Source organism: Labeo rohita, chromosome 13, assembly GCF_022985175.1.
Source record: "Labeo rohita strain BAU-BD-2019 chromosome 13, IGBB_LRoh.1.0, whole genome shotgun sequence".
In the NCBI taxonomy this organism is placed as follows: Eukaryota; Metazoa; Chordata; class Actinopteri; order Cypriniformes; family Cyprinidae; genus Labeo; species Labeo rohita.
The window spans coordinates 33457486-33483059 of record NC_066881.1 but is presented as its reverse complement, the minus strand read 5'-3'; the positions used below and the strand labels follow the sequence as shown (position 1 = coordinate 33483059).

The following is a 25574-nucleotide window of genomic DNA, read 5'->3' as shown; positions in this document are numbered from 1 at the left end:
ATACAGCCAGAGGTTAAAGAGGGTGTTACACAACCTGCCTTGCCAATAAAATTAATGCCTCCACTGCGTCCTATCATTCAAATCATGAGCCAAACAAGTCTAAATGAGATAAAGACGCACAACAAGAGTAATTTGTAAACATTCAAACTGTTTAACCTTATTCAATTTCCAATGCAAAGGCAGTGGTGGACTACTTGTAACCAATAGGACTTATGAAATAAATTTGATAAAGGATTGTTCTTTATGCATCATGCAAAATGACCCATATTTGGTTTTCGACCACTGAAAATGGGTAAAATTCAACAATTTGCATATAGAGCCACATTGAGAAGCCCATATCTTTGGAACAGAACCACACAGGGCCTTAAAAATTAATATATCAACAGAAAAGTTTATTAAGAACCAGAGTCTGAAAAGGATACTAAGTTGCAGGCATGTAAACTTTGGGAAAATAGTATTTATGGCACTCAGACAGGTATGTTCAATGAGTGAAACCAGATACATTTCTAGTTTCAACATTATTTCTTTTTCAAATATTCCTCTTTAAAAGACAAAAAGTTTAAGTTGTATGCAAAGTGACCCACATTTGGTTTTCAACCACTGAAAATGGGTAAAATCCAACAATTTGTATAGAGAAGCCATTTTAAGAAGCCCATATCTCTGGAACCAAACCATACAGGGCCTTAAAAATCAATATACCAGCAGAAAAGTTTATTAAGAACCAAAATGAAAGGATATTAAGATATCTTTAATACTTCTTGAGTTGCAGGCATGCAAACTGTGGAAAAAGAATAGTTATGGCAGTTAGACAGGTGTGTTTAATGCAATTGTTTTGACAGAGTGAAACAAGCTACATTTCTAGTTTCAACATTATTTGTTTTTTCAACATTCCTTTTTAAAAGAAAAAAAGTATTAGCTGTATGCAAAGTGACCCACATTTGGTTTTTGACCACTAAAAATGGGTAAAACCCAACAATTTGCACACAGGGCCGCATTGAGATCCCCATATCTCTGGAACGGAACCATACAGGGCCTTAAAAATTAATATACCAGTAGAAAAGTTTAATAAGAACCAAAGAATGAAAGGATATTAAGATATCTTTAATACTTCTTGAGCTGCAGGCATGCAAACTTTGGAAAAAGAATAGATATGGCACTCAGACAGGCTTGTTTAATGCAATTGTTTTGATAGAGTGAAACAAGCTACATTTCTAGTTTCAACATTACTTGTTTTTCAGACATTGATCTTTAAAAAAAAAAAAAAAATTGGCTGTTTGCAAAGTGACCCACATTTGGTTTTCGACCACTGAAAATGGTAAAATTCAACAGTTTACTCATGGGGCCACACTGAGATGACATTATCTCTGGATCCGAACCATATAGGGCCTTTAAAATAAGGTAAAAGGTACCAAAAGAAAAGTTTGTTTAGAATCAGAATCTACAAGAATATTAAGATATCTTTAATACTTCTTGAGTTACAGACACACAAACATTCGGAAAAAGAATTTGTGGCGCAGGTATGTTCTATGCACTTGTTTTGATAGAGTGAAACAAGAAACATTTCTAGTTTCAACATTACTTGTTTTTCGGGTATTCATCTTTAAAAGAAAAAAGATTGGCTGTTTCCAAAGTGACCCACATTTGGTTTTCGACCACTGACAATGGTAAAATTCAACAGTTTGCACATAGAGCTGCATTAACCCCATCTTTTTAGGACCGAACCATACAGAGCCTTAAAAATTAACATACCATAAAAAAAGTTTAAGAACCAGAATCTAAAAGAATATTAAAATATCTTTAATACTTCTTGAGGTACAGACACGCAAACTTTGGTTTCTGGCCGTTGAAAATGCGTACAGTTTCACAATTCACTCATGGGGCCATACTGAGATTGCAATATCTCTGGAACTGAACCATATAGGGCCTTAAAAATTAAGATACGGAAAGAAAAGTTTGTTGACCATTTTGACCCCCTCTACAAAATACTGGATTACTCAATAAATACACATCCATGAGATTTAATGTTTTGGGTTTATTCACCATTTATGTTTATGTTTCTTTCTTTAGAAAAAAATATGAACAAAATAAAAAAAATTTAGTTTTGGAAGTTTCTGAAACTTGGTTGATCTGACAGGAAATGGCCCAACAGCATGTTTGGGAGAGCCGATAAAACGTTCAGTTTTTTTAAAAAGATTACATTTTCCACATTCCAAAACCAACAAGAAACATTCATTGTCGTGATACTCACGTCTCCACCAAATGACAACAGTTACACAAATACGATTCGAATAAACAAACAGGCCTGTTGTGGCGTCAACCAGCAGCTGGCAGAGATCTGCTCTGATGATGCCAGTCACAACTGTTGGTCATTAACGTACAAGAGAGAATGAACCAGACGGGTGACTGATTACAAACCAAGCACAAATTTGCATTGCTAAAGATTCATGATATGCAATATGAAATGCCCAAACAGACCTATTATTCTCTTCTCCAATGCACCTAAAACAAAAGTTTCTGTGACATTCTGGTCTGCAGATATGATTCAAGTCTGTGGATTGACCATTTTCTCATCCACCAAGCAAAAAATCAATCATATCTCAAAAACAGAAGACACGTGATTCGAGGAATAATTTACGTCTGGAACGCAAACTTATCGTCAATGGTTTGTATAAATCACTACAAACTTTAGTAACAGTGACTATTGCTTTAGGAAAGGCCATTTTTGATGGGCTCCATTAGTTGTTGAATGAATTGCCAGTAAACATGAAGAGCAGATGGCCTCGACTAATCCATTTCATTTGGAGTCCATCTTCTCTCTTCTGGTTAAACATGGAATATCCTTGTAATATCGCGCAATGAGGAAGATAACAGTGATTAACAGTTGTCTTGGCATCCTTTGGTCCTGATTGCCACGTCTCAAGATATTCGATTCCTATCCAACGGATTAGACGCACAGCAAAAACTCATATGTTTGTTGTCTCACAACCATGTTGTATTCAATCACACACGGAAACACATTTCCATTTCCAACACACTAGAACAATGCAAAAACCCATTAAAACACATACTGACTTGCACAGTAAACAAAGCGCTCCTGCTCGACGTGAGGCTAGCCAGCAGCTGTCCACCTGTCCTGACAGATGTTATTTTCAAGAGAAGTCTTTAAAACGAGCTTTAATTTCCTGTCATTATGTTACGAATGCATTCAGGAGTACAAGACAAACATCCGTCTGCAGTCGCTGTGCCATCTAAACTCAGCGATGGGAAGACAAACTTCTCGCTTCTCCCAGGGGAACGCAAGGAAGCAACGAGGAAACTTAAACATGCCAATAACAATGAAAATGCGCAATCTAGTAAAGTCAAGCAACCTTTATATATAGTGCTTTACACAATACAGATTGTTTCAAAGCAGCTTTATAGTAATAAACAGGAACATAATATATATGTTGCATCAATTTTAAAGCGCTTTCAATTTCAGCTACAAAGTAGCTCTACAGAAGCAACAGTGTCATTATTCGGATTCAGAATTGAGATGCAGTGTTGATTCAATTCAGTTCAACGAGTGTCAACGTTGAAAAGTTTATCAATTGTTGAGACTATGAGACTGTTTATAATGCACACTGACTTTGTCAATATTCTTGAGAAACAAAATCATACATTTGTGACCCAGAACCACAAAACCAGTCATTAGAGTAATTTTTTTTTAAACTGGTTTGATTGGATAAGACAATATTTGGCAATACAACCATTTGACAATATGGAATCTGGAGGCTGCAAAAAAATAAATAAATATTGAGAAAAACTGCCTTTAAGGTCATCTTAGCAATGCATAATACTAATCAAAATTCACGTTTTGATATATTTATGGTAGGAAATTTACAAAATATCTTCATGGAACATGATCTTTACTTAATATCCTAATGATTTTGACATAAATTGTTACAAATATACCTGTGCTACTTAAGACTGGTTTTGTAGTCCAGGGTCACATTTCACCTAACTAGTCCAATCTTTGTAATCTGCTTAGCTTTTTCCAAATGACAGATTAATTAGCACTATAGAGTTTGATCAGATGAACTTTCATGTCAACCACAACTTATCTGGGATTTGATAAGTCTATTTATGCATGCACAACTAGATGGTTAGCTGCTGTTTATTACGTGCATTTAAAGGTGGCATGAAATTAAAACTCATCTATTTTCTAAATGCATGTTGATCTTATTGTAAACAATTCTTCCATGCATAAGCATACATTTCACCTTTGTTGTGTGCAATGCTCATATCTTAAAATGCAATCAACAAACAGTGGATTGAACAATTCACAGCCCTACATTTTCATTTTTCGATAATCCATTTCACCCAAAAATATCTATCGCTACTTCCATTTGATCACTTCAACCATGCATTTTCCCCACCACCTGCAACCAAATAACTTTTTGTGGAAATAAACATTCTTATAGTTCACATATAGTTATTTCTAGATATTAAACTAGACTTTTAACAGCACAGTTCACCTTGGAAAACAATGCACTTCTAAGTCTACGAAGTATAAAGGCTTTCCAGGTGGTTTCATCCTCAGAGACCGGTATGAAAGAGGTAAACATCAGAAGGTTTTTCTCCTGTCCGTGTCCCTCGCGTATTACTAATACGGCTATAAAGAAAATGACTTTATTAACCTTGACACAAGGACTTGGCTGTGTAACTTGTCTAATCAAACGTGCAATTACCTGACCATAATCTGATATGCACTGGCTGTTCAGAAGATAGAGAAAACACTTAAGTCCTTTGAGTAACAAAGCATAAAGATGCTTAACATAACACAAACACTAAAGCACTTCTGATGATTTCTTTGTTAAGAGCAGAATAAAAAGTGACCACTTATTATTATCTGAGACAGCAAGATATGGTATTTTGATGTATAGTATGATACTGAATGGCAATGCATGTCAAAGAATACCATTAAATTACTATAGTACATGTCCAAAAACAAACATGTTTGTATTATCTGCGGTTTCCACAAAAGAAAGGACAAAAATGAGATACACCAAAGACGTCAGTAGTTTATATACTTAAATATCATCCTAATTCATCACATATTAAGCATCATACAGCAAAAATAAACAGTCAACATAGTAAATAAACATTCACATTTCAACGAGTCTATTTAAACTGTATGTCATTGTAAGATTAACCCATGTAGGCCTACAATTTCAGATCACCAAACTCCTAATTCTGCCTTGCAGAGACTAATGGATTGGAAACATGTGGTATGGATAATCACTATAATAGAAAATTTGACAATAGCACTGGATTGCTGATCCAAAAGAACATTCAAGAGCCCTCTAGTGGATATCTGACAGGCTGTGTTTAAAATCAACTTTATCTTGACTGCCTTTGTTATTTAAAGCACAGTCCCTGAGCTACATTTGAACCTGATAACTCCAGAGGTACTCTAAAGCCTATAATAAATACAATAAAGAAGCAAAATGACAAAGTGCATGTATCTGCTACATGCATATGTGATATTTTCACCTGAGTTCTCAGTATTGTTTCAAGGACACACACAGAGTACAGTGAGAGCTCAGGTAATTATTTTTTACAAGCTTTCAAAACAGAAGGACTTTCTTAATAGTTAGTGAGCTGTCAAACAGACATCCTTTTGGGTATCATTTGCTTTGACAACAAGGAACGCGCCCGAAACGCTCCCAAAACGCCCAAACCTGCTGCACGCTACTATGACGCCTATAGGTAGGCAGCTTTCTAGGCTTTAAGTCACAATCCAAGGGTTTATGTTAACAAACCTAAAACATCTATACTAAACTAAAAGACAACTGCAGTGAGTTTTCAACAGATGCTATTGTTACAAAATCGCAATATAATAAGTAACAAGCTTGGTAGTAGGATACTGTTCAAAAAAGTGAAGCTTACCTTCAGCATTCAGGGTAAAAGAAACTCCCATAATGTGCAGATGAACCTCAGTCGCATTCCTTTAAAATACAGAGCCAGTGAATGATCATATTCCACACAGAAACACTGATGTTCACAGAGCAGCTGGTATCTTCACCCTCCACTCACTCAAGCCAAATACTGGCGTTTGTTCGGATCACATGAAGCCGGTCTGTGGCTCCGCCCCCCGCGGCTGATGATTGGTTGAGCTGTTGCCAAACTCCGCCCACGCACTTGTTCACAGGGAGGGCAGGAATATATATATATATATATATATATATACTGTACAGAGGTGAATAGACTTTTCAGCTAAAGTATTTCTAAAAACTTCATAGTTTTCACATCAGGTCATTTAGAATGAGAGTGTATGGTCTTGGAGTATTTAAGGATGAATTATTCTCGGATATCAGTTGAAAAAACAACTAGGATCTGAACCTGGAGTAATAGTGGCCCCAACTGGAAGACTGAGGAAAAATCTTTTTTTACAGAAGGAGTTTTTTGTCTTACATACACTACCAGTCAAAAGTGTTTGAACAGTGAGATTTATTATGTTTTTAAGTCTCTTTTGCTCACCAAGCCTGCATTTATTTGATAAAAATACAGCAAAAGCAGTAATATTGTGAAATATTTTTACTATTTAAAATCACTGCTTTCCATTTTAATGTATTGTAAAATGTAATTTATTCCTGTGATCAAAGCTAAATTTTCAGCATCATTACTTCAGTCTTCAGTGTCACATGATCTTTCAGAAATCATTATAATACGCTGATTTGCTGTTTAAGAAACATTTATTATCAGTGCTATTATCAATATTTCTTTGATGAACAGAAAGATCCAAAGATCAGCATTTATCTAAAACAAAAAGCTTTTAACATTACACACTATACCATTCAAAAGCTTGAAGTCAGTATAATGATAGAAATTAATACTTTATTTAGCAAGGATGCTTTAAATTGATCAAAAGTGATGATAAAGACATTTATATTGTTACAAAATATTTTTATTTCATATAAATGTTGTTCTTTTGAACTTTCTATTCATCAGAGAAACCCGGAAAAATTTTACTCAGCTGTTTTCAAAATAATAATAAGTATTTATTATAAATTTTTTTTTTTTTTTTTTTTTTTTTTTTTTTTTGAGCAGCAAATCAGAATATGAAAATGATTTCTGAAGGATCATGTGACTGGACTAATGATGCTAAAAATCAGCTTTGATCACAGGAATAATAATACAATTTAAAATATATTCAAATAGAAAACAGTTATTATAGTAAAAATATTTCAACATTTTACTGTTTTGCTGTGCTTTGGATCAAATAAATGCAGCCTTGGTGAGCAGAAGAGACTAAAATCTTACTGATCAACTCTGACTGGTAGTGTAAATAATATATATTTATCAAATGTATATTATACATATATATAAAACTTTTAACATATAAAACTTTTACTGGTGGTGTATAAATTACGAATTGAGTCTACAGTTGAATTAAAATGTTGAAAATATTTTGTGAAGTTAACATAATGACAGGATTTTGTGTAAATGTTTAAACAACAGTATATTTATTAATTGTATATTTTTCATCTTATATTGAAATTCAAAATATTACTGAATAAGGACTCATTTAATTAAGGCTGCAACTGGCCACTGTAACTATGCAATATTTTTTATTTATTTATTTATTTATTTTAGAAACAAATAAACACAAAGTGACAGAACAAAAGACAGAGAGGGGGTATTATTATTATTATTAGTAGTAGTAGTAGTAGTAGTAGTATTCGTGTTATTATTATTATTATTATTAATAACAATCACGGAACAACACCAAGAGAAACGTTCCACTAATTATCAACACCTTAACAAGTTTACTTAAGTGTAGTTAACATAATGACAGGTTTTTGTGTAAATGTTTAAACAACAGTATATTTACTAATTGTATATTTTTCATCTTATATTGAAATTCAAAATATTACTGAATAAGGACTCATTTAATTAAAGCTGCAACTGGCCACTGTAACTATGCAATACTTTTTATTTATTTATTTATTTATTTTAGAAACAAATAAACACAAAGTGACAGAACAAAAGACAGAGAGGGGGTATTATTATTATTATTATTATTATTATTATTATTATTATTATCCGTGTTATTATTATTATTATTAACAATCACGGAACAACACCAAGAGAGACGTTCCACTAATTATCAACACCTTAACAAGTTTACTTAAGTGTAGTTAACATAATGACAGGTTTTTGTGTAAATGTTTAAACAACAGTATATTTACTAATTGTATATTTTTCATCTTATATTGAAATTCAAAATATTACTGAATAAGGACTCATTTAATTAAGGCTGCAACTGGCCACTGTAACTATGCAATACTTTTTATTTATTTATTTATTTATTTTAGAAACAAATAAACACAAAGTGACAGAACAAAAGACAGAGAGGGGGTATTATTATTATTATTATTATTATTATTATTATTATTCGTGTTATTATTATTATTATTATTATTATTATTAACAATCACGGAACAACACCAAGAGAAACGTTCCACTAATTATCAACACTTTAACAAGTTTACTTAAGTGTAGTGTGGTTAAAACTGTGCAAATCATAAAATTAAAAATTAAAAAGGTAGCAAGATTCTAATATAAAAATAAATAAAAATAAATAGTCTAACTTGGTCTATCAGTATTATATTTAGGAATGATATATAGGCTTTATTAGCCTTTTATTGCTAAACAAAAGGCTACAATATTGCTTAAAAACATTTAAGAAAGGAAAAACTAATAAACTACATTTCCCAGTAACCCACGGAGTTCGTGACACACTAACCCTGAGACGACGTCGTTGCTAAGCGATGCGACGCTCTTACAAATCCGCTTTCGAGTACGGTTTCATCTCATAATATGTAAACAATCTCTCTTTAAAATGATTGTTTATATATAAAAGCGTTTTGTTTTACTCTCATGCCAAGGAAACATGTCATCAACGCAAGAAACTCTCTTCTCGCTGGAACTGGTGATCGATTACGTTCGCTTTGACGGTTCACGTGGCAATGTTTTGGATCCTGCAGTGGCTGTTCGCTTCTTAGATTTCCCCACACTGCTGATACACCAATCAAAACAAGACGATCTTCCATCTAAATCAGGATACGCTGATCTGTGTCTGTCTCCTGAGGCTTTATCTGAACCAGATGATGAAGAACATGTTAAGTATTCCTTCCATAGAGGCAAATCGTGTCTTTTTAAAATCAGTTTGCACTCGTTACACACTCATCTCCTAAACACGCCTCTGTACGCAATGGTGTTGGATGTAAAAGATGAGATTCCCAAACTTATAGGAAGCTCGTTGATTTCCCTCGCTAAAGTGACGGAGAAAATCAAAGTGGATGTTGAAAAACACGGTATTGGCAACCCATCCGCTTATGGAGAGAGACTGATCACCCCAGTATGCAATCTCATGGGGAACAGCATTGGTGTTATTTCTCTGGCTTTTAAGATTGTAAGTCTAGGAGCTCATTTAATTCCTCACATCTCAGAAAACAGAGTTTATGAGGTTGGTGTGACCCGTGGAAAAGGAGAAGAACACCCATCAGTGCATGCAAAATGTCCTGAAAAGGATGAGATGCCACCAAAAGTGTCTGAGAACCATTCTGGGAATGTGCTTTTACAACAAATAAGCCTTGATGGAGAATCTGCTGATGTAGTGATATCAGAAGCAAAGCAACCAGGTGTTCCAGCCTTTACTCAAACTGAACCAGCAAAACGGAGAGTGTCATGGTCTGAAGATGCACAGGAATACACCACATTCTGCCCTCCACCTCTGTTTTACAGCTCCAGCGTCAAGAACCGACAGGAGAGTAAAAGTAAGATATTAAACGGATCGTTCACCCAAAAATGAAAATCATGTCACTAAAGAAGTTCACTTCCAGAACAAAAATTTACAGATAATGTACTCACCCCCTTGTTATCCACAATATTCATGTCTGTCTTTTTTCAGTCAATAAGAAATGATGTTTTGTGAGGCAAACATTTCAGGATTTCTCTCCATACAGTGGACTTCTATGGTGCCTGTGAGTTTGAACGTCCAAAATGCAGTTTAAACGCAGCTTCAAATGGCTCTAAACGATCCCAGCCGAGGAAGAATGGACTTAACTAATGAAACAATCAGTTATTTTCTAAAAAAAAATGGACAATTTATATACTTTTTGACTTTAAATGCTCATCTTGTCTAGCTTTAACTCAGTTAGGGTACACTGTAAAAAATAAAAAACACAATTTGTTGAGTCAGCTTAAAATAATTTGTTACCCTGCTGCCTTAAAATTTTAAGTTCAGTCAACTAAAATAAGTTCAGTCAACTTGGAATGTTAAGTTGTACAAAGTAACAACTTAGATATTTGTGTTTGCTAAACTTAACAGATGGGTAAGTAACCCAGCTGCGTTAAAATTTTAAGTTAATTCAACTCAAATATCTAAGTTGTCACTTAGTATAATTTAACATTTCAAGTTGAATACATTTTTTTTTTTGAGTTGACTGAACTTAAAATTTTAAGGCAGCCAGGTTACAAATTATTTTAAGTTGACTCAGCAAATTATTTTTTACAGTGTCTTCTTTGCACGTTCACTTTGTAAACACTTCTGCAGCGATGTACGATGATTTTAAAGTTGGAGGAGAAAATGAGATGGGAGTTTTTCGACATACCCTAACTGTCTTGAACCAGAATACACACAGTTCATGCGGACCTAGACAAGATGAGCGTTTGAGGTTAAAAAGTATATAAATTGTAAATTTGCTGGGATCATTTAGAGTGCTTGGAAGCAGCATTTAAACTGCATTTTGGAAGTTCAAATTCATGGGCATCAAAGAAGTCTATTATATGGAGAACATTCTTGAAATGTTTTCATAAAAAAACATTTTTTTTACGACTGAAGAAAGAAATAAAGACATGAACATCTTGGATGACAAGGGGGTGAGTAAATTATCTGTAAATTTTTGTTCCGGAAGTGAATTACTCACCTTCATCATGTCGTTCCAAACCCGTAAGACCTTTGTTCTTCTTCGGCACACAAATCAAGATATTTTTGATGAAATCTGAGAACTTTCTGACTCTGCATAGACATGAGTGCCATAACACATGCTTGTTCTACATCAAAAATTGGTACTCTTATAAATGCATGTCAAAGACTGAAACAGAAGCGAAGAATTGTCAAATAAAATTGTTATTTTTGAGCACAAAAGTATTCTTGTAGCTTCGTAAAGTTACGGTTGAACCACTAATGTCACATGGACTATTTTAACAATGTCCTTAATACCTTTCTGGGCCTTGAACCTGGTAGTTGCATTGCTGCCTGTGCAGGGTCAGAAAGCTCTCGGATTTCATCCAAAATATCTTAATTTGTGTTCTGAAGATGAACGAAGGCCTCACGGGTTTGGAACGACTTGAGGGTGAGTAATTAATGACAGAATTTCTATTTTTGGCTGAACTATTCTCTGATCAAAGTTATTCTGAATACCTGTTGCACACAATGGCTTGTCGTCTGATTTATTGTTTAGACTTTATTAACAAGTAAAAGGTCTTGTAGTATAACCGTACAAATGTACACCTTCAGGTTGTGGTTCATTTGTTTGTTTGTTTTTTTTTGTTTTTTTTGCTGTGAAATCTTATTTTTATGAAGTAAACGTAAGAATAACTTGTACATTGTTAGTAATATTTAAACACAAACACTTACTGGACTAAAGCAACTTTTTATTTTAAAGACGTCTCTTCTGCTCACCAAGCCTGAATTGATTTGATCCAAAGTTCAGCAAAATCAGTAAAATTTTGAAATATTTTTACTATTTAAAAGAACTCTCTTCTATCTGAATATATTTTAAAATGTACTTTATTCCTGTGATTTCAAAGCTGAATTTTTATCATCATTACTCCATTTAAATGATCCTTCAGAAATTATTCTAATATTCTGATTTGCTGCTCAAAAACATTTATTATGTTGAAAACACCCGAGTAGAATTTTTCAGGTTTCTTTGATGAATAGAAAGTTCAGAAGAACAGCATTTATCTGAACTATAAATCTTTTGTAACATTACACGTCTTTATCATCACTTTTGATCAATTTAAAGCATCCTTGATAAATAAAGGTATTGATTTCTATTATTTCTTTCTCAAAAAAAAATATATACTGACTCCAAGCTTTTGATTGGCATAGTGTATAATGTTACAAAAGCTTTTTATTTCAGATAAATGCTGATCTTTGGATCTTTCTATTCATCAAAGAATCCTGAAAAATGTACTCAGCTGTTTTAAATATTGATAATAATAATAATAATAATAATAATAATAATAAAATGTTTCTAGAACAGCAAATCAGCATATTATAATGATTTCTAAAGGATCATGTGACACTGGAGACTGAAGTAATGATGCTAAAAATCTAGCTTTGTTCACAGGAATAAATTACATTTTAAAATATATTCAAATAGAAAGCAGTTATTTTAAATAGTAAAAATATTTCACAATATTACTGCTGTATTTTGGATCAAATAAATACAGGCTTGGTGAGCAGAAGAGACTTCTTTAAAAAAACAAAAAATCTTACTGTTCAAAACGTTTGACTGGTAGTGTATATAATTTTTTTAAGAAATCTGTTCAAATGCAAGCATCAAATATGATCATCAGACTTTTGAAGAACGTTTATTTGTTTATCTTTCAATCATCAGTGTATTGCATTGCATTATATGTTTGGATTTTTTTTTGTAAATATCCTCTTACTAGGATTATTGAAGATATAGAGTGACGACTGATATTTATATAATTTTATGTAAGTAGTAACTGTTATAAAGATCTCATTTGTATTAAAATCATCAGAATTTCTATATTGTCTCTATATCATACTATATAAAAGCCTGATGTATAAAATATGATACTTAACAAAAACACATATGCAATCTGTTCCATTTCAAAAAATGACTGTTATTTCTGTTTCAGGTTTTACAGGGCTACTTGCGGAAATGGAGAGCCTTAATATAGAAGATCCAGAAGATGTAAACAGTGAAGTAGAATCATCTGACCTGCATGATTTTCCTGTAAAGGTGAACAGATCGAATAAGTTAATTTCAACTCCAAAGACACCACCTAAAGAGACAGACTCAGATCCATTTGGGCATGTTATCAGACAGTTACCCCTGCTGAACGCTTTACTAGTTGAACTCTCACAGCTGAACGTCCAGACGGCACAGCAGCCCTTATCAGTTCATCCTAACCTGGCGTGGTTGTACACATCAGCACAGGAGCCATCAGGAGCAAAACCTAAAGCTGAGAATCAGAAAACAAGCCCTAAACAGAAACTTGATCAATGCAAGATGAACGCAATAAAAAGTGCAAAGAAAAACAAAGAAAAGTTGCAACCTAAGAGGACGCTTAAATACGGCTTGACGAACACTTTTCGTCTCAGACTCAAACTGGTCAAACCAGGTACCAAACGGCACGAATGCATCGAATACCAAGATGCAAAACAGGACCGGCCTTCATCATCTGAGCATAAACGTGTTCGTAAGGCAGTTAGCAGAGGTGTACATTTAGATGAAACTGTTAAAACATTAATAAGCAGTTTTGAAAATCACACACCGACGGCAATTGAAACTCCATCAAAATCACAAAGATCAAGTGTTGGAAAACATATCACAGATCTGCCACCTGAGAAAGACAAAAAAGTTCAAGTTCACATTCCAAGTCAGAATTCAGACCACAGTGACCAGCATTCAACTTCATCTATTCATGATTCACATCTCGGCTTCCAGAGAGGAGATAGTCGAGCAAGCGGTCGTCCTTGCAGGACCAGCCTAAGTAACGGCTCCTTCCAACATGAAGAGTATCAGGATGACTTCACAAGCCTAAACACAACCGACGGATACTCACCCGACCCGTTCAGCAGCCCAGAACCAAGCAGACGTAAAAGAAACAGCGTTTCGAGCACTTCAAGTTCCTCTCATCCAAGTAAAGCTCTACCTGTTCCTGTCAAAGCAGAGACCTCTCCACAACGCTCTCTCAAAAACACTCACGTCATCCGGCCGCGTCTTCAGACCTCGGCTCTGAGTCTGTATTCGGATGAGAGTGAGTTTGAGTCTGGACGTCACAGGCCTGGATCGCAGAGCAGTGGACAAAAGACTCCATCTGTGCGCAGGACATTTGGAAAGTCGGGGAGCTTTGACAGTGACCCGGGTGATAAGGGCATGACATTTAGCCGGGTGTCAGAGGACTCAGATTTAGCCGCTAATAACCCGTTGCAAAAGTCCATTTCATCATCACAGCAGACGGATGCTGAAGAGGAACGGGACAAACTGGGCTCTCTGGGACTGGACAGGAATTACCATCACATTTCAGAACTGGTGATCAACAAACTTCCAGGCTACACGCTGTGATTTGACAAATAGTGAAAATTAGTTAACACCAGAAATCTGATTTATTACTCAATATGAATGTTTTTATATACTGTATTGTTGCATAGAACTGCATTTATTGGCAAGCAGTTATTTCTGTTTAAACAAATACAGCTTTTAATATGCTGTTGAATATTTAAGAGATTTTATTATTAATTCATCTGTTTTCATCAGAATTTGTGAAAGAGCAAATAAAAAATAATTTGTTTTAGCAATAAACACACAGTTGTTTCCAAATCCATTGATAAATGATTAATGAGCCTGTGTTAAGTCATTTAGTAAGGATAAAATGGGAATGTGGATTATATTGAATTATTTGTTTTAAATTATATACATCATGCTTTTTGCTTTTTTTTTTTTTTTTTACAAAAAGGATGCCCTGCATATACACTTAAAATATTACAGTAATGTTGTATAAAATACATTTGATAAACATTATATACACTACCAGTTAAGTTTTTGAACAGTAAGATTTTTAATGTTTCTTAAAAAGAAGTCTCTTCTGCCTGCATTTATTTGATCCGAAGTACAGCTAAAACAGTAAAATTTTGAAATATTTTTACTATTTAAAATAATTGTGTTCTATTTGAATTTATTAAAAAATGTAATTTATTCCTGTGATTTCAAAGCTGATTTTTTAGCCTCATTACTCCAGTTACATGATCCTTCGGAAATCATTCTAATATTCTGATTTGCTGCTCAAAAAACATTTATTATTATTATGTTGAAAACAGAGTAGATTTTTTTCAGGTTTCTTTGATGAATAGAAAGCTCAGAAGAACAGCATTAATCTGAATTAGAAATCTTTTGTAACATTATAAATGTCTTTATATTCACTTTTTATCAATTTAAAGCATCCTTGCTAAATAAAAGTATCAATTTCTATAATTTCTTTCCCCCAAAAAATAAAAAATAAATACTGACCCCAAGATTTTGAGTGGTATAGTATATAATGTCACAAAAGCTTTTTATTTCAGATAAATGCTGATTGTTGGATCTTTCTATTCGTCAGATAAATCTGAAAAAAAAGTACTTAACTGTTTTAAATATTGATATTAATAATAACAATAATAAATAAATAATAATAAATGTTCCTTAAACAGAAAAGTAGCATATTAGAATGATTACTGAAGGATCATGTGACACTAAAGACTGGAGTAATGATGCTGAAATGTGTATCTTTTGATCACAGGAATAAATTACATTTTAAAATATATTCAAATAGAAAGCAGTTATTTTAAATAATAAAAATATTTCAAAATTGTACTGTTTTTGCTGTATAGGCTAAATAAATTTTATTTATTTATTTTTTTTTTTTTTTTTTTTTTTACTTATTTATTGGGACACCACCTCCACAATCTTTCTTTAATATTAAATTCTATATTTAATTCAAGTTAAACAGAATTTTTTTTATTAAAAAAAGCTGCAGATAATCAGACACAACCCTAAAGTAATATAATTTCAAGTCCTATAAATATAATTATTTGACAACATAATTTACAATTTCTCCTTTTCTTTTAGACTACACTTTTTTGAGAGTAAATAATAATTATGATGGTAAAAAAAAAAAAAAAAAAAAGATTAGTTAAGATTCCTTTGTGAGAAATGAATCCATTCTGGGGCAATTATCTCCTTATTTATAAACTTGAGTCCTGTGTCGCACTGGGACCCGCTCGAGCGCGTTACTTCCTCTGCGCTTGCGTCATAACCATGCTGCCGGAAGTAGCAGTAATGTAGTGGCAGTGTGCGTGTGTGGGATCCTGACCTGAACTAAAACAGCAGGAATCATCTGTAGATGATGAAGCACGTGTTCCTGACCGGCGTTCCCGGTAAAATGCAACATAAATTTACGCAGTAAACACAAGTAGCGGTTGCCAAGAAATGTGCCAGAGACATGTTCCTATTAATATCCAGCGACTACTAAACTGTCCCTAGCAATAATTTTGATTAAACAATTAAATATATGTGCATGTAACCATTGTTGTTGTCATTTTGGCCGCATATGAAATAGGTCATACCGTTGATATTACCTGAGAAGTTAAAGTAAAATGTGCTAGAAATCGTGCACAGATCAGTTGAATGATAAAGTTTACCCTCTTTAACTGTATGTTGTTGTGCTGTTTTGTGTTCATCTGCTTCTTCCACTTGCTTTGGAACGGAAATAGGGATATTTTCTTTGTAAACATCATACTTTCTCCGCTTATTTCATAAAACTAGCGAGCTTAGCCAGTAGTAGTATTGTTAGTGTCGTGTAAACATTGCTGAAGACGCGAAAAAGGAACACACAAACCAATTCTAATGAGTCATTTACGCTGGAACCGCTCCGATTGATTCAAACTGGTGATTTCAGTCATTCAATTTAAGCGATGCACTAGAAAAAAAAATCGAATTTCGATTTTAAAAAGCACATATAGTGGTGAAAGTGAGCTTTTCAAAACTCCGAATAAGTTAAACCATTGCGTCGCAAAATGATTCATTTGTTTTGAAACGCTCCAATCGGATCATGTGTCGCGAATCATTTGATTTAGATCGGAACTTCGGAGCGGGTTCGCGAATCATTTCGCAAATTGAATGATTCGTGGTCTGCGCTCCGAGTCCCGATCTGAAATGAGGGTTCGCTAAAGATTTGATCCAAGTCGTAACTTTGGAACGCGAATCGCAAATTTGGGTTTGGCAATCATTTCGCAAATTGAATGATTCGCGATTCGCAAATTTTTTCATTCAGATTGGAGCTTCGGAACGCAAATCGCGAATCATTTGATTCAGATGGGGACATCCGAGCGGGTACGGGAATCATTTCGCAAATTGAATAATTCGCGATTCGCAAATCTTTTAATCCAGGTCGGAACTTAGGAACGCGAATCGTGAATCATTTGATTCAGATCGGGACATCAGAACGGGTTCGGGAATCATTTCGCAAATTGAACGATTCGCGATTTGCAAATCTTTTGATTCCGATCGGAACTTAGGAACGCGAATCGTGAATCATTTGATTCAGATCGGGACATAAGAACGGGTTCGGAAACAATTTCGCACATTGAATGATTCGCAAATCTTTTCATTCCGATCGGAACTTCGGAACGCGAATCGCGAATCATTTGATTCAGATCGGGACATCAGAACGGGTTCGGGAATCATTTCTCAAATTGAATGATTCGCGATTCATAAATCCTTTCATTCAGATCGGAACGTGAATAGCGAATCATTAGATTCAGATCGGGACATCAGAACGGGTTCGGGAATCATTTCGCAAATTGAATGATTCGCGATTCATAAATCTTTTCATTCAGTTCGGAACGCGAATCACGAATCATTTGATTCAGATCGGGACATCAGAACGGGTTCGGGAATCATTTCGCAAATTGAATGATTTGCAATTTGCAAATCTTTTCATTCAGATCGGAACGCGAATCGCGAATCATTTGATTCAGATCGGGACATCAGAACGGGTTCGGGAATCATTTTGCAAATTGAATGATTCGCGATTCCCAAATCTTTTCATTCCGATCGGAACTTCGGAACGCGAATCGTGAATCATTTGATTCAGATCGGGACATCAGAACGGGTTCGGGAATCATTTTGCAAATTGAATGATTTGCAGTTCGCAAATCTTTTCATTCCGATCGGAACTTCGGAAAGCGATTCGTGAATCATTTGATTCAGATCAGGACATTGGAGCGGGTTCGGGAATCATTTCGCAAATTGAATGATTCGTGATTTGCAAATCTTTTGATTCAGATCGGAACTTCGGAACGCTAATCGTGAATCATTTGATTCAGATCGGGACATCAGAACGGGTTCGGGAATCATTTCGCAAATTGAATGATTCGTGATTCGCAAATCTTTTGATTCAGATCGGAACTTCGGAACGCAAATCGTGAATCATTTGATTCAGATCGGGACATCAGAACGGGTTCGGGAATCATTTCGCAAATTGAATGATTCGATGATTCACGATTCGCAAATCTTTTGATTCAGATCGGGATTCGGACCGCGAATCGCGAATATTTTTTCTGAATTTGTGTTTTTTTTATTATTATTAAACAGTATACAAAACATCACACCATTAAGGCAGTACAATTATAAAAACAAAACAAAGAAAAAAAAAAATCACAAATACAAATCCCACAAGAAACTTAAAGCCATGGTTTTATTATAGTAAAAGTGTAGTAATAAGCATGTTTTTTTTTGTATAAGCATAGTTTCATTACAAATACCATGGTTACACTATAGTTAGTGTAGCAAAACTGTGGTTAATTTGTGGTTACCATGGTTTAACTATAGTAAACGTTTTTTTCCCCACCTTTTCCACCTTTCCATGTACTTTTTTTTTTGACATATAAACTCAGAATTTCGATAAAAGGTCACAATGAACTTTTTTATTTTTTTTTATCCTGTGGCAGAAACAGTTTTCCATACTTTAAAACATTTTCCTTTTTACATAAAATTAAAAAAATTAAATAGTGTTTAATGTGCATTTACTTAAGCAGTCATGTAATGAGATCATTTACAGTCAGCCAGTCATTATCACAAATAAACCCATTTATGGTGAGATACGATGGCAAAGTTCCCTAAAACACAGTGTTTTTGTCTACTAGGTGTGGGTAAAACCACTCTGGTGAAGAAGGTGTGTGATGCCGTGGTCTCCGGCGGCGTCTCTGTCAGTGGTTTCTACACAGAAGAGGTCCGAGAGCGGGGCAGGAGAGTGGGCTTTGATGTGGTCACACTCACAGGGGACAGAGGACGGCTGTCCAGGATCTGGTATTGTCTCTGCTCAACTCTCATCAATCAGCCGCTGCTCGTGTGTATGTACTGCTGTTGTCTCCACAAACACAATAACTCACTCTACTGTGTTTGATCCAGCACTCAGTCGGCCGCAGGTGGACGTGAATGCAGGGTCGGACAGTACGCGGTCGATCTCCAGTCATTTGAGAGTCTCGCGCTCCCTCTTTTCAGAAACGTATGTATAGGTGGATGGATTTTACATATTTGATTTCATTTCAGGACATTTTTATTTTACTTTTAATTTTAGTTTTTGTTTTAGTTATGTTAGTACATCTGGTTAAACAACATGGATATTATATAAACAACAAAAATGCATGCTTTTGGGTTCATCATTAAGTGAAACGAATCTAAACTGATTTACAATATACACTGAAAATGAGGTAGGATTTACTATTAGTTAACTAAAATTTACATTAAATTATGTTAGTACATCAAAATTAATATTAAAACAAAAAACAAACTTTATTGCTTGAACTAAAATAAACGTTAACTGGACTGAAAAGAAATATTTTTATTAAACTTTTTTATTTGTTTTATTTAATTGTTTATTTATTTTAGTTTAGTTTTCTTCCGTGTAATAACCAAACAGGGTTTAAGTTTTTCATATATTTATTTAGTTTCAGTTCACTTTTATTTTAAGTAACATGTCTGTATATATTTTTTTTTATTAATTCTTTTTAATCTTTAATCTTTTTTATTTTTTATTATCTTTTTCTTCATCTTTTATTATCGTCATATTTAATCTTTTTAATTTTTTTGGTTACTTGAAATAAAATAAAATTAAATATGAAACACAAACTTTTTTGATTTCAACCAAACTATTTTTCTTCATTTTAATGATTTATTTTAATTATTTTTAATAATCTTAATTTTATTTTAATTTATTGTTTTTTGTTTTAATTTTAGTTTAACTTGATTTAATAAAATAACTAAAACTGAAATAAAAATTAATTTAAAAAAATTTATGGAAGTATTTAAAAAAAGAAAACTACTAAAAATAATAAAAACAACTAAAATAACTGAAACTTTAAAATTATAATGGAAACAGAAAATGTAATAATTAATGGTAATTCAAAATATAAATAAAAACTGTAATAAACATTGAAAATACTTTGAAATAAACATGACATTTTGAAAGACTGAAATAGTATTTTCTTCTAAAACATACTGAAATAATTGTTGTTGTTGTTGTTTTTACAACTCCAATAAACTAACTACAGGGAAATCTTTGGCCTGACTCTAAAAAAAGATTTAGTAGAATCTTTACAGTACAAAAAAAAAAAAGTGTTTTTTTTTTTTGCTTCCAAAAATGACAAAAAGTATGATAAAAGTAGTCCACAGGGCTTGTGTGCTGCATTCAAAGTGTTATAAAACCACACAATAGCTTTATGTGAGGAAATGTAAGTTATCAGTCACTGGAAATGTTGCATGATTGGAAAATTTTGCAACTCTTCAGTTTATGACTCAGTCTTTATCAAGTTCTGAACTTTCATATCTCCACCACTATGCTACCATCATATGCAGACACATATTTCATATTTCCTGACTGACACATTGAGTGTATTTGCTGCCAGAGCCTTCATCATCACGTTTGCTGTGTGCGAGACCTTTGACTGCACGTCACTGTTATTTTAGTATGATTGAGATTCTATCATAGTTTAAATTTTTTTTTTTTTTGTTTGTTTTTTTTCATATTTTCCTTTGCAATTTTAGTTAAAGTTTTAGTAATTATTACATTTTTGTTAGTTTTAGACTTTTTAAAATTCATTTATATTTTTTTGTTTTAGTTATGTTGCATTAAGATAAACAACAACAAAAAAATAAATGTTACCGGGCAACTAGCTGAAATTTATTTAGTTATTTATTTGTTTATTTTATTTTATTATTATTTAGTAGTAGTAGTAGTAGTATTGTTGTTGTTGTTGTTGTTGTTGTTGTTGTTGAGTTAACTTTTAAGTAACAGATATTTAGTACATTTTCTTTTTTTTTTAAATGTCTATATATCATTTTTTTTATTTATTTTTAAATAGTTTGTTTTAGTTATGTTAGTCCATCAAGTAATCAAATCATATAAGTTTAAATGTTTTTTTTGTATTATTATTAACAAACTAATACTAATATACCAGAACCACACAAGGTTTGAGCTTGTTTATATATTTTAATTTCTGTGATGTATTTATTTTCAATTATTAAACTAAATGTAAATCAGGTCCACTCAGGTTCAAGTTATATACAATATTATATATATATATATATATATATATATATATATATATATATATATATATATATATATATATATATATATATATACACAGACACACACACACACACACAAACACATATATATATATATGTATGTTTTTATGTATATTTTTTATTTTAAAAAAATATAGATATTTTTAAATTATTTTTGTGTTTTTTGTTTGTTTGTTTTTTGGGGGAGGGGGGTTTGTTTTTGATGTTAGTACATCAAGTTAAATTAAATGAAAATAAATGTTTCCTGGCAAACGGGTAAAATATAATATGTGCAAGTTCTTTTTGTTGTTTTTAAATGGATTTTAATGTTTTTAAACAGATTTAAATGAAAAACAAGCAGGGTTTAAGGGTTTTTTTGTTATTTATTTAATATCCATTGACATTTATCTGAAGTAACAGATGTTTTTTTTGGTTTTAGTTAATGACAACCCTGATGCAATACTGGAGAAATGATCAACACCAAGAAATTATATGACTAAAGCAATAGTTCTGACATGTCAGTGATGCCAAACACCATTTCAGGTCTGTCATGATGCATATTACGGCGCCAAAGTCGAATACGTAGACTTTTAAGAGCTTGACAGCCTCGGGTCACGATCAGTGTTTAGTGAAAGGAAGAAAATCATAGGGGTTTGGAACAACATGAGGGTTATTAAATGAACTCACTTCCCTGAAGTGAGACTGAAAACGTGTTACACGTCGTGTTTCTTGCTGAGATTTGCGTTTCATTATCCGCTGTCCTTATGGAACAGATGCGGGAGGGAAGCAAGAGGCTGTTTGTCATCGATGAGATCGGAAAGATGGAGCTGTTCAGCCAAGCGTTTATCCGTGCGGTGAGACAGACGCTGGACGCCTCCAGCTGCTCCGTCCTGGGCACCATCCCCGTTCCTAAAGGAAAACCTCTCGCGCTGGTAGAGGAAGTGCGCAGCCGACAGGACGTCAAGATATTTATGGTAAAAATATGTTTTACATCACTCAAGTTTTCCATGCATACTTCCTTCTCACCTTTCATTTGCACACAACACTCACACGAGGAAGAGAGATACTGCAGATCACTAGTGTTCTTGTCCGTTTGTGATTAAAAAAAAAATTATATGACCCCATGATACCCCCCCCCCAAAAATTAAGGCCTAAATTTTAAGATTTATGTATTTGAATCGCATATAAAATTTCCATTCATTTGGATTACACAGTTTTAACAAACTACTAAACTCAGTGTGATGCATATTTGTCAGTCATACAGTAAATTAAACAATTTACTGTATGTATCAATTATGTATCAATTCATGTAAAGGTACTAATAACCTGAATGCTTTTAACTTGTTTAAATGTTGCAGTCTCATACATTTTAACTAATTAAATATACTGCTTATTCCACAGCCATATTTAACCATGTTTTTAACCATACTTTTTATCTGAATTAATGTAATTGTTTCGGTTTTAGTTCTAGTTTATAGTCATGAAAAACCTGGAAATAATACAATTTTAAAATTGGAATAAATTGTTTTTATTCATTCATTTTTGTTTGTTTGTTTGTTTGTTTTTATTGTAATTTTTAAATCTTGCTTGCCATATTTTAACAATGTTCATACTTTTTTACTGAAAAAGAAAAAAATGTTTTTTGTTTTATGTTGATTCTAAGCAATTTGAATAAATGCATTTTGAAAATATTATTTAAATAAAATCATAGATGCAAATAGTTGATGATATTTTGTAGTCTAATGCAATAATATTATTACTGTTTATTATTATTATTATTATTATTATTATTATTATTATTGTAAGATTCAAATGTAATATATTTATTATATTATAAAATTACAATATGTAATGTACTATATTTATATTGTTATATTTGTTCTATAAAATATAATAAAATATTAATTTATTATATTAATTTATTAATTATTAACAATATGTAATGTGCTATATTTATATTCTCATTTATGTTAAATAAATATTTATATTTTTATATATTTACAAAGACAGTGCAGATAGTTAATAATAAACTATGGCTTTTTTGAGTGCAATAATCTGATTGGTTTCATTTATGCATGACTAAAAATATATACGCTGCTGTTCAACAGTTTGGGATCAGTAAGATCTTAAGTCTTTTCTACTGATCAAGGCTGCATTTATTTGATGAGAAATACAGAAAAAACAGTAATATTGTGAAATATTATTGTGATTTTAAATAGTGTTTTTTTATTTTAATATACTTTAAAATAGAATTTATTGCTGTGATGCAAAGCTGAATTTTCAGCATCATTACTACGGTCTTCAGTGTCACATGATCCTTCAGAAATCTTTCTAATATGCTGATTTATTGTCAGTGTTGAAAGCAGTTGTGCTGCTTAATATTTTTGTTGGCCCCCATGATACTTTTTTTTCAGGATTCTTTGATGAATAAAATGTTAAAAAAAAACATTTAGAAATCTTTTGAAACAATATACACTAATTCAAAGATTTGGGTCTGTATTTTTTTTTTTAATTTGTTTAAAAGAAATGAACACTTTTATTCAGCAAGGATGTGTTAAATTTAGAAAAAAATGATAGAAAAGACGTATTGTTAGAAAAGATTTCGGTTTTGAAGAAATGCTGTTCTTTTTAACTTTTTATTTATCAAAGAATCCTGAAAAAAGTATCACAGGTTCCAAAAAATATTAAACAGCACATTGTTATCTGACATTGATAATAAATCAGCATATTAAAAAGATTTCTGAAGGATCGTGTGACACTGAAGACAGCAGTAATGGCTGATAAAAAAAAAAAAAAAAAAAAAAAAAAAATTCAGATTTGCATCACAGAATAAAAGCATTTATTTAGAGTACATTAAAATAGAAAACTTAAGTTTTTTTTTTCTGTATTTTTGATCAAATAAATTACATTTTAATGAGCATAAGAGACTTATTTAAAAAATAAATAAATAAATAAATAAATAAATAAACAACATTTAAAATCTTAATGATCCCATGCTTTTGAACAGCAGTGTGCAGCACAAGTTTATGTTAAAACTGTAATCCAGAATGGATGGACATTTCATATGCAACTCAAATACTTAAATCTTTTTTAAAATCAAGGCTTATTTTTTAAAAAAATCACAAAAATTGCAAAGTTCCCCAAAAGATATCAGATGCATGCTGGAGGAAAGTGGAAGTGTGGCTTCATTTGAGCGTTCATCCGTGAGTCACACAGGACGTGTGTCTAGACCAGCATATGATAAATGCAGACACGTGGAAACATTGGGTGTGTGGTTTACATGTGTTTGTGCTGCTGATACCACAGATTCCTTTACATTGCTTATTGTTTGGTCTGTATGGAGTCTGAGCCCACATCAACAGAAGCTCCACACAATTCAAACTTGTGTTTTTCACTGAATTCTGTGCATTCCAGTACTTCACCGGTGTTGTTAAGAACTACAAGAGTTTTGAATTCAAAAATGTAAACAATACTGTTGTATAAAGCTGTCAGATACCAGTATATACACTAAGGAGCTCAGTTACATCTGTTTTGCAGAAATCCACAGACAATCAGTGCAGAAAACTTTAAAAAGGACACAGATGAACTGTTCCATTATTATATATTATCAAAACAATGGTGATGTTTGAATTACATGTCCATTCAAATTCATTGTTGCCATGTTTCAGTTTTAGTTTCATGCAAATGTAGTTTCTACAGTTATGGAAAACCTGCATATACGAGGGAGTTTTTAATTTGGCATTTTTTGTCCTTTTTTTTTTATTCCTTTTTTTTTTTAACTGTTTTTAAATAGTCTTGTAAAATTTGGCATTTTAAAATCATTTTATAATTGTTAATTTGAAATAGTATCATCATGATCACCGCCAAAACTGAATATTTAAAGTTAAAAAATATAAATATTCCACAGATGTCACTAAAATCCATTCACATCAAGTGTTATTTGTAATTGTGTTTTGTTTTTGTTTTTTTGTTTTTTTTTTGGTATTTGTCTTTTTTTTAATTCATTTTTAAGCTGTATTTTTAAATAGTCTTTTAAAATTTGTCATTTTATCAATTATTTTATAATTGTCAATTTTAAATAGTAATTTTTACAAATTGGCAATTAAAAACATTTTTTTTGTTATTGTATTTAAATTTTCTTTTAAATTTGTCATTTTT

At 32.5% G+C, this 25574-nt stretch overlaps 3 protein-coding genes across 7 annotated transcripts in view; 2 read left to right on the top strand and 1 right to left on the bottom strand.

The window, feature by feature from the left end:
- The window catches only part of LOC127175709 (signal-induced proliferation-associated 1-like protein 2), a 176404-nt gene extending 170330 nt beyond the window's left edge, over positions 1–6074 (bottom strand). For all 4 annotated transcript variants that reach the window (XM_051126960.1, XM_051126962.1, XM_051126963.1 and 1 more), the window contains exon 1: positions 5929–6074. The gene's annotated coding sequence lies outside the window, so the exon portion shown is untranslated. The remainder of the gene's footprint in view (positions 1–5928) is intronic.
- A 2754-nt stretch (positions 6075–8828) lies between these two features.
- Positions 8829–14559, top strand: map10 (microtubule associated protein 10). Of its 2 annotated transcripts, none has more exons than XM_051126966.1 (2): positions 8829–9821; positions 12952–14559. In XM_051126966.1, the coding sequence occupies exons 1-2, from the start codon at positions 8936–8938 to the stop codon at positions 14373–14375; spliced, it is 2310 nt and encodes a 769-aa protein (XP_050982923.1). In that variant the 5' UTR covers positions 8829–8935; the 3' UTR covers positions 14376–14559. The 2 variants fall into 2 exon arrangements, with proteins under 2 accessions (XP_050982923.1, XP_050982922.1); XM_051126965.1 differs by having other exon boundaries at positions 12943–14559.
- A 1590-nt stretch (positions 14560–16149) lies between these two features.
- The window catches only part of ntpcr (nucleoside-triphosphatase, cancer-related), a 10449-nt gene continuing 1024 nt past the window's right edge, over positions 16150–25574 (top strand). The window contains exons 1-4 of the mRNA XM_051126968.1: positions 16150–16222; positions 18992–19154; positions 19257–19353; positions 22190–22390. Coding sequence (XP_050982925.1) covers positions 16189–16222; positions 18992–19154; positions 19257–19353; positions 22190–22390 — 495 coding nt within the window. The 5' untranslated portion in view covers positions 16150–16188. The remainder of the gene's footprint in view (positions 16223–18991; positions 19155–19256; positions 19354–22189; positions 22391–25574) is intronic.

Bases quoted from the DNA above. Each gene is read 5' to 3' on its own strand.
- map10 (XM_051126965.1), top strand. From the start codon at position 8,936: ATGTCATCAACGCAAGAAACTCTCTTCTCGCTGGAACTGGTGATCGAT. The intron at 9,822-12,942 runs GTAAGATATTAA...TTTCTGTTTCAG, and splicing joins GAACCGACAGGAGAGTAAAA to GTTTTACAGGGCTACTTGCG.